The sequence below is a fragment of the Etheostoma spectabile genome, chromosome 21 (assembly GCF_008692095.1).
Source record: "Etheostoma spectabile isolate EspeVRDwgs_2016 chromosome 21, UIUC_Espe_1.0, whole genome shotgun sequence".
Classification (NCBI taxonomy): domain Eukaryota; kingdom Metazoa; phylum Chordata; class Actinopteri; order Perciformes; family Percidae; genus Etheostoma; species Etheostoma spectabile.
Window position 1 is genome coordinate 20,620,337 of NC_045753.1, and position 10,147 is coordinate 20,630,483.

Genomic DNA, 10,147 nt, shown 5'->3' on the forward strand with positions numbered 1-10,147 from the left:
CCACATGATACAATATTTTAGAAGAATATTTCCTCTCTAGGCTTATGACCAGAATGTATGTACATGTTCCTGTACATGTTAACACACACTTAACTGACATGATACTATCTACTGTATATGACTAGTCCTCCAAAGTTCAGATGGAGGCTGTTTTTCCTGCTGAAGCATGTGTGACACACAACAATCCTGCGGGGATGAGCAACAGATTGAGAGATTGAGCTGATCATGATTTGGAACGGATGGTAAAGAGGAGGCAGACATGGGTCCAATCTTATTCAAACTCTAAGGGTCAAAACATTAAAAAAAATTGCATTAGCTAAATGACAATTATTGTGCTGTTCTACAAATAATAAAAAGTGGGCCAATTTACCCAATAAGACATTAATGTTATTTCTCCCATAGGGATTTATTTTCTACTTTGTGACAAAACTACCCACAAAGCCAAACTAAACCTTATTTTGCAGGTCTCTACTCCTCATTAGCCTTCTTACAATTTCCTGCCCAGCTGGCAAAGCAGTAATGCCAATGCTAAAGTAACAGCTAGAGTCTAGCTGTTAGACTATACAATGCTACAAACGACATGAAAACCCCCACAGTTTTACTACATACACATGACAAAGTTATTAAATAAAGTTAGTAGTTAACAGCGCTTTATGCTTTGTTTAAAACAAGTAAACACAAATTGACAGTGGTGTCAACAACTTTTCCTTTGTGCATTGTGATTGGCAACTTTTACCAAGTTGCTTGTTTGAGATTAGGGTTGTGTATCGTACTTGGTACTTTTTAGGGTATCAAATTATGTCGGTACTATAGAGTACCGATTTTTGTTAAATCAAACGGTGCCAAATTCAGGTACCTGAGAGTACATAAGGGCGAGCTTCTCTGTTCTCTCCTGTGCATGTCTGACAGAGTGGGGCTCAACTCCGACACATGCGCAGATCAAGCAAGACTAGGTTGGCTCTGCAGCTTGTTCACAAGACACCGTGAGCCACGGCAATGCCCATAAAGCAGTCACAGGTGGGGTTCCACTCCACAGACAGCGCTGGCGAGCCAAAAGCAGTCTCAATGCGGTTACACTTCCTCTGAGACAGGCAGCGTTTTCTCTGCCCTGGTGACAAGCTGGAGGTTGTAGGGCAAGGCAATTTAAAATGCTATACATAAAAACATTAAAGAGCATTTTTTTAGCAGTCATAAAAATGATATAGAAAATAAACACAGGCTAAACTAGAATGAGATAAAAATACAAGAATAAAAGTTGAAATGCAGTGTGAGAAATTAATAATTATTTGATTTAATAGGTTGGAGGGAGGGGTTTGGGAGAGGATTTTTTTTCATCTAGTGTGTAAAATGTTTATATAAATAACACAATGTTTAAAGTTTTTTTTCCGCTGTCATTACTCTGAAAGTAAAGGTACCGTTGGATATTGGCACTGAATTAAAGCTATAGTGCGTTGTTTCTGCCGCCCCCATGAGGAATTTTAAGTAGTGTACACAAAACTGTTAGCGCATCGATATGATACAATATTTTGATGTATCAGATTAATATTTCCTCTCTAGGGTTATGACCAGAACGTACATGTCCCTGTACATGTTAACACACACACTTAGCTTACATGATACTATTTACTGTATGTGATCTAAAGTAATCTATAGTACTTGAAATATAGTCCTCCAATGTTCAGGTAAAATGTGAACAGTACCCAACCCTCTTTAGATATATTAAAACAGGGCTGAATTGTATCTCGATCATGTACCTGGCTTAAAAATGAGGGTACAGTTGCAAATTATGATGTATTTTTTGGAATATGGTATATTTAGTATTCATTATATTGCTTAGCAGAAAGATAGTTTGATAACATAAAAAATCTGTCTTTTATAATTTTAAGAGGGCAAGCAGGTTAAAATGTCACATTTTTAGGGTTTTAAGGTGGGGTTCTAATTCATTCTAATAAATACATTTTTGGTGGTTAAAGAAAGCAACTTTATTTGAATTATATAATTGCTTTACATGTAGGCATATTGTACCTCTTTTAATCTTAAACTATATTAGGTTCTGCATTTGTCTTGGTCTAACATATAAATTATAGTTTGGGAAATAGAAAACGTGCAACACAAATTGACAGTGCAAAAGTGAAAAAGTTTAGGGCTTTTGCAAAATAAAAATAACTAACATACCCACAACAATCCTGTGGGGATGGGCAACAGATTGAGAGATTGACGGGAGCTGATCATGATTTGGAACTGATTGTAAAGGGGAGGCAGACATGGGTCCAATTTTATTATTATGGGATAAAAATCCCCCATAATAATGCAAAGCAATTTTAACTTATTCATACATAAGTCATTTAGCAAAACTTAAATATTTGCTGCTTATAAGGAAAATAGGCTATTTGTTATGTATGTTTTTGAACTATCAGTCCCACTATTTTTTGTTTTTAAATAACACATTAATATCAAATATGAGTGACAGTGAGGGACCTCTGCCATTCAGAGTACCATGCTTGTTAGAGTGCCACGCAGAGGTGACATTTGATAGGGAGGTTGAAGGTTGTCTTGCCTCATAGCTAATATAGAGGGAAAGAACAGGGTGGGGTTGGAGGGATCTAGCAGAGATTGAATTTCAACAGGACAGCATTCCCAAAAAGATTTCAAGACAGACAACGTGAGGCAGCAAGGGACAGGATAGGAACGTAGATGTTCCCTGAGCAAACAACTGGAAGCAGTTTTTGTAAAACCTGGTTAGAGAGACAGCCAAACAAGGACATTGTTTATATGACAGACGGATATGATGACAGAAAACCTGATGAGCCACAGGACCCAAACAATGTGATTTTTCATCCTGCCATTAGTCTCTGTCAGCAGCTGTTTTATACTTAGTGAGTAAACGCTTTCATCTTGCTAACTGGGTACTAACATTTGACTTTTATTCACAGTTCAGCTCTTAAATAAAATAAAATAAAATAATTAAGTAACATTTAAAAGAAATGTGCAACTGTGATGAAATCTTTCATGGGAAATGTTTACTAAACAGACACCGCTACAGTATCTCCCCTCAACCATTTGCTTGTAATGCCATCTGTAATGAAAACCAAATCCACTGATAGAACTATCACTTTGGTTTCAGACAGGGTTTGCTTTTAAGCCTATTTGGTCTGTGGTTTGGCCTGAGATACACACAGGAATGGACAGCAGTGACCCGCAAGACGACGAAAGAGGAGGCGGAAGGAAAGAGAGCGATGGAGAGAACGGTAAACAGCTGAAAAACCAACTCAACTGTGAGGAAAAAGGAGAGAAGGAGATCCAAGTGAACGAGAAGGAGAAGAAAGAGACCCGACATTCTGGGTCTCTATGGAGGAATGGATGGGCACCGAGTGAAAGACTGGCCATCAATGTCTCTGGGATGCGCTATGAAACTCAGCTTCGCACCTTAGCCCAATTCCCTGACACCTTGCTTGGTGACCCTAGGCGTAGGTTACGGTACTTTGACCCACTTCGAAACGAGCTCTTCCTAGACCGAAACCGTGCCTGCTTTGATGCCATTCTGTACTTCTACCAGTCAGGAGGAAGGCTTCGGAGGCCCGCGAACATACCCCTGGACATCTTTATGGATGAGCTGTTGTTCTACGAGCTGGGACAGGACATTATGAGTCGCTTCAAGGAGGACGAAGGTTTTGCAAAAGAGGAGGAGAGGCCGCTACCGTCCAACGAAATCCAGAAAAGACTATGGATGTTGTTTGAGCACCCCGAGTCCTCATCAGGCGCACGCATCATAGCCATCATCAGTGTCATGGTCATTGTGGTGTCCATCCTCATCTTCTGCCTGGAGACATTGCCTGACTTCAGGAATGAGAAAGAAGCACGAGAGGTAGGAATTGTGATTAAAAAGGTATGTTTGGCAGGCAGAAAAGTATGAAGAAGTGTCAAGGATGGTAGGTTGAGAAGTTTTTAGGGTTTTGAAATTTCTTGAATGTTAGGTGGATGGTATTTAGGGTAAGAATGATGGTAAGTATCGCCTATTTAAACAAATTATTTGGGTACCTTGAGGGCATTTATGTGGGTGACATCATCAGTATTAAAATAACTGGGAATGTGCATTGACAGGGGAAACTGCAAATAAATGTTTTACATTTGGCGTATAGATAGGGTAGGTCAAAAGGTAAAGCTTTTGACATGCAAAGGATATATTGTTGGTAGTCATTTTAAAAAGTCTTGACAAAATAGCCCTACCATCAAATCTTTTTAGATTTTAATGTCATGAGTTTGTGTTCAATATCACACCAATACATTTTATTCCACACGCTGAAACAGAGACACTAAAAGCCAAAATCAAACCACCTGGGTATAATGTCTTCAATGGGATGTGTGCGACTCCCTGGGGCAAACGGAAACCTGATATCAAGGGAAGCAGGTGTTTAGGTAAACACACACTTGATGCGTACTACAGTGTGTTAAAGAGGAAAATACTGACATGGGGACTATATGCTAACATGTCTGTCAGAGAGACAGAGAGACAGAGAGAGAGAGAGAGAGAGAGAGGGGCTTATGGTGTGATTATTTTAGTCAGCTGTTAAATTTGATACACTCAGATTCAGGAAGCGCTAAAGGGTACAGGGAGTAACAGGGGTGGCCTGAAATACAAATAAAAGGAGAGAAAGGAAAGACAGGGCGAGGAGACGGTTAGATGTGTTAATAAAAGGTCACACAAGTGACCAAACACATATGCCAAGGTGAGCCACAGCTTTCTGGCAGCTTAGAACCGGAGACTAAAAGGTCTCACAGGACAAGAAGCATACGTTGGGTCATGTTAACACATTCCTCCAGGACTGCTGTGCTAGGCCAAGCTGCCTTTGCAAAAGGGGCAGCTGCCAGGAAATTACTGTAACTTACTTCAGTCCAAGTCAGCGGCAGACCCACTGAACTGTATTGGCAATGTAACATGGCTGCAGGGGCCAGGGATCCAGGATAGCAACCAAGGTGGAGATGGACGAGGAGACGTTCTCGTGTTTCTCTTTGGAGATATCACAGGGTTATATTTAGTTTTAGGAGAGCCCTTGGAGCAGATCAACACATAGATGTCTACCTTTAGTAATGAACACTGTCACTAACCTGCTACTGAAAGTCATAAAGAATACGTTTATTTAAACTACCCTGAAACTGTCTATATTACACACAGCCCATTACATCATACTAAACTGATCCTTTTATGTCTGTGTCATCCACTTTCACGCGTTTAACTTGATGTGTAAGATGTTTTAAACAGCCACTATCCAGCGCTTGTATGTAATGCCAATAATGGACATGGAAGACTGAAAGACAGGTGGACTGAAAAAGAGATAGCTAAAGCTGTGCCTGAAATGTAAAGCCGCAGATGCCAAACGCTTTTATGATGGTGTCAAAAGTGAGAACCAGTGAGATGGTTGACAGTATACTGAAGTTCTATGTAGTTTATTAGAAAACCATAAAAACAGTATCTCAGTAGCAATTTGCAAAATGACACAAAAAGAATAGTTTGATATTTGGGGTATATTAGGTTTATCTGCTTTCTTGCTGATACTTAGATGATGAGATAGATACCACTCTAATGTCTATACCGTCAATATGTAGCTGGAGCCTCTAGCTGCTTAGCATAGACACTGGTAAGAGGGGGTAACAGCTAACTTGGTTTTATCTTAAAGGTAACAAAATCCACATACCTGCATTTATATGATCACTAATTAACAAGTTTTTTGTTTGGTTTTAAAATCTGTAAGTGTAAAAATGTCAATTTACGGAAGGTTATTTGCCAAACTATTTCTAGACAAGAAATGTATCAGTTTTTGTGTGTCAGTTTAAAAAATGTTCTGCATTATATGATACAACGGCGTATATCAGAAAACATAAAACAACATGGATATGTCTGTGATAGGTCAATATGGACCAAAAATATCGTCCAACCGATACATCGGTCTGGCTCTTGTATTTAATTCTTGTTAAAATGATAGACCTAGTACTACTTTACAAGTATGTTTATACCTTTCTTGTCTGTCCTCTTTACTTTAGGCATATTTTTACAAGTACCACTCCCAGGCAAAGAACATATCTGAGAACATGCCTCTTCCACACAGTGTTTTCCATGACCCCTTCTTCCTGGTAGAAACCGTCTGCATATGCTGGTTCTCCTTCGAGCTCCTCATGCGCTTTGCTTGTTCTCCCAGCAAGATGTACTTCTTCAAGGATGTCATGAACATCATCGATTTCAGTGCCATCCTACCCTTTTTTGTCACTCTGGGAACGGAGCTGGCCAAGGATAATGACGCCTCTCCAGCCACATCCTTGGCCATCATCAGAGTCATCAGGTTAGTGAGGGTGTTCAGGATCTTTAAGTTGTCTCGTCACTCTAAGGGCCTTCAGATTCTTGGTCAGACACTGAAGGCCAGCATGCGTGAACTGGGCCTGCTTATCTTCTTCCTGTTTATTGGCGTCATCATCTTCTCCAGTGCCATCTACTTTGCTGAGGCTGACCACACCGACACACACTTTATCAGCATACCACATGCCTTCTGGTGGGCAGTTGTCACCATGACCACAGTGGGCTATGGTGACATGTACCCAGCAACGGTGTGGGGTAAGCTAGTGGGCTCAATGTGCGCCATTGCTGGTGTTCTCACCATCTCGCTGCCAGTGCCCGTCATAGTGTCCAACTTTAGCTACTTCTACCATCGGGAGACTGAATGTGAGGATAATACCGAGTACACACACGTCCAGACGGGTCTGTGGGAGGACAAGGGTCCAGAAGGGGAGATAGAGGAAATAGAGGAAGGGGATAGAGATCCAGAGGGAGATTATTATGCCATTGAAGGCATATGCAACCCTTTGAATGGGACTTTGCTGGGTGGACTGTGTACAGGGCAGGGCACAGAGTTCAGAGGAGGAAACATGTATCTGAGGGAACCACTGGTTACTCAAGTGTAGAGAGGCGAGTGTTACAGTGTACCATTTGACAAAGACACACTAGGAAAAAATGATTTGAAGGGAATGAAAAAACAAAATGAATTCAATCAATGAAATTAGAAGAAAAAAAAACGGGAGAAATAAAAACCACACTAATATGCCACTAAATACTTTTTATTGCCTTTCTTTGTTCATTTATATGTATTTATTAAATCACTAGCCAGGCAAATGTTGCTGAAAGGCCACTATTGTATAATAAATAACAATAAAAGACGTTTTGCGTTTTACATTCTCAGGGTGTTTATATAAATATAATATGAGCCGTATTTATTAATGCTATCAGCTTGTGTTTGAAAATTACTTTCTGAATGTCTGTTCTGTGCCTTGAAACTATGATGTCTTAGTATTGTCATGTTTTGGTTTAATGTTTGAAGTGGAAGCAGATAGATTATTGGCAATACAGATGTCATGTCTCATCCAAAACTCAACCAAACACCAGCAAAGCCGTCGCTGCAGACAGAGTGAGATCTCCCGTAAACCAACCCCACATTCTCAACACTCTTCTGTGAGTAATGTACAAAGTTCACATTTGTGTAGTTTTGGCTTATGTGACCTGAAGTGACTGACATGACCTCCATCATGCTGTAATACAACCCTGTTGCATTACTTATTGACATTGATTGTTACCCATTTGTGTGTAAGAGGAAGGTTTTGATTGCTATAACAAAAGTTCTGTATTTACTTGCTTAAGTATGCACTCAGTGTTTTTAATAAAGATTATATTTTATTAATTTTTCTAAAAGAAGCAGTGTTATTTATGGTTGCCTGTGGTATTGAGCAATTATTTAGAGAAATCTTGCTGGTGCCACTGGAAAAAAAGCATGTGCCTATGTGACATAGCAGTGTTTAGGATATGAAATGAACTATAGAAACATAATTATACTTAATCCTTCACTGTTTAGCCTACTTTATCTAAGAACAACAATTAGTCACAGAGGTCTGCCAGATTGAATCTGTGTTTCACTGTTGTGTGACCGACCTTTTCCCCAGCTACTAAGCTGTTATAAGCAGTAGCTTCCAACAACGTTCTCAGTTTCACCGGAACACATAAGACTTTCCACGACATCACAGGGATGACTTATGAAAGGTATGTGTGATAACGTAACATTGCTAGAGTGAACAGCTTCAACGTGTTTTAGTTTGTGTTATTGATGTTAATTTAACAAGGGTAAATAAATTATGATAAACCATTTGTAGGACAACAAACCTAAAACCTTACCACCTGTACAGCCAGCCAAGCAGAACTGAGAATATACTGTGTACAGTATCTAAACATGACATAAAATTAGTAGGCTGTTTTAAATGTTTAGGCAAACTCTATATAATTTGTATAAAAGGGTTATGTATATAATAGTGGTATTATTGTTGTTTTCATAGAAAATTGGTCCTGAGGGCTCTTCTAAAAAACCTAGATAGCGGATTAAACCAGAATATCCCAGTTATCCTGGATGATTTAAAGCTTGACTTGGTTTCTCAAAAGCAGAAGCACCTAAATTACAATAATAATAATTAAATTATGGGCAGCTGTGGCTCAGTGGTTGCCTGCCAATCGGAAGGTTGGTGGTTCGATCCCCGCCCCTGCAGTCATTGTCAAAGTGTCCTTGGGCAAGACACTGAACCCTGAGTTGCCCCCGGTGCTGCGCATCGGAGTGTATGAATGTTTATCTGATGAGCAGGTGGCACCTTGTACGGCAGCCCCGGCCACAGTGTATGAATGGTGAATGTTTCCTGTAGATGTAAAAGCGCTTTGAGCAGTTGTTAAGACTGGAAAAGCGCTATATAAATACAGCACATTTACAATGGAGATATATTCTGTGCAGCTAACCTGCTCCTGACCAGGCGAACAGCCAGGCTTGGCCATCAAGCCTGGCATCAAGCCAAGATGCACAGTTTAGACTAAATCAAGCCTTGCTTTATCAGTTATCCTAGATTTATAAATTCTGTCTTTGTGAAACAGCCCCCTTATGGTCAAAAATTGCCACAATATGGGGAAGCAGACCTACGAAATAGTAGCTTGGAAATCCGGACCCAAATCTGAAAGATTAAGGGTCTGGCACCAAGCGTTCACTTTTATATGTGAATATTATTTAGTACATATAAGCGATAAAAAAAAGAAAGAAAAGCAGATCAGTGAGGGTTAAAAAACATATTTCGTAACAGTTTGGATTGGAATGGGAACGGTATTTGGCCCACAAAGCACCTGTGCCTCAACAGGATTTACAGTACAAGAACAGTCAACAACAGCACAATAACTAGAAATGCATATCTGTATCTCAACAACACAGGATTTACAGTGCAGGCATGCTCAAAGTCTAAAGCACATTAACAAAAAACGTCGCTCTCAACCACAAACAAGTTTAAAGCCTCTGAACACCCACACAGGTGATTTCAGTTGTTCTGGATGATTAGACTTCCGCTCACGTTGAAGGTGGCCAGAGCTTTGATGGGAATTTATGAGGTCACAAATCTTCATTTACCAATAAGAATGACAAAGGTGTGATTTGATCCTGCCCTATCAGGTGCAACAAAGCAAACAATAAACTCAGGAAGATGTCAAATCAATCAGTCCAAACACACCCACACAGTCCTGGGAAGAGGTCTAATCAGCCAGATTAACTGAAAACACCTGCGTGGGTGTTGAGGGCCTTTGAGCCACCTGAGAGGTAACGTTACAGCTGCTAGGCAATGCAATGCTGTTACTTACTGGCTAACTTTAACAATGGCGTTCCATGAGCTGACCTAGGACTAGCAGTATGTTATCACCTGTTGGAGGTCGTCCTGTCGGCCAGTCCTCAGCAGCGGCCTCCTCTGTTCACCTGCTGCTGCTCACCTGTCAGCACATTTTCCTTAACCTTTCCATTTGGCGCCGTTAATGTTAGCACTGCAGCTAACGGGACTCTTTTGGCACCGGCCCCTGTAACGAAATTTTTGAGTAATACGTTAACTTAAAACATTTAGAATCATCAGCTTCGAGACTTTAATCTTCTCTGACCTTTTCCGCTTCACCTTTTTTAATTAGTAATTTAATTCAACTTCGCTCCTTCTGTCTAATTGCATTTGATTATTTCCGCTTGAGCTCTCACGATAAACGGACAACTCCACTTGAGGGAAGGTGGGGATCATTCAGAAAGGGAAAAGAGTTAGACAAACTTAGGGA

The 10,147-nt window shown here is 40.2% G+C and overlaps 1 protein-coding gene across 3 annotated transcripts in view; it reads left to right on the top strand.

Annotated features, from left to right (window-relative positions):
• The first annotated feature begins 2,622 nt into the window (after positions 1–2,622).
• The window catches only part of LOC116671249 (potassium voltage-gated channel subfamily A member 7), an 11,942-nt gene continuing 4,417 nt past the window's right edge, over positions 2,623–10,147 (top strand). The window contains exons 1-3 of one of the 3 annotated variants that reach the window (XM_032502353.1): positions 2,623–2,876; positions 3,125–3,865; positions 6,040–6,335. In XM_032502353.1, the coding sequence (XP_032358244.1) occupies positions 3,182–3,865; positions 6,040–6,335 (980 nt within the window). In that variant the 5' untranslated portion in view covers positions 2,623–2,876; positions 3,125–3,181. Of the gene's footprint in view, positions 2,877–2,913; positions 3,866–6,039; positions 7,718–10,147 lie in introns of those variants that run through there. The other 2 variants (XM_032502350.1, XM_032502351.1) reach the window with 2 other exon arrangements.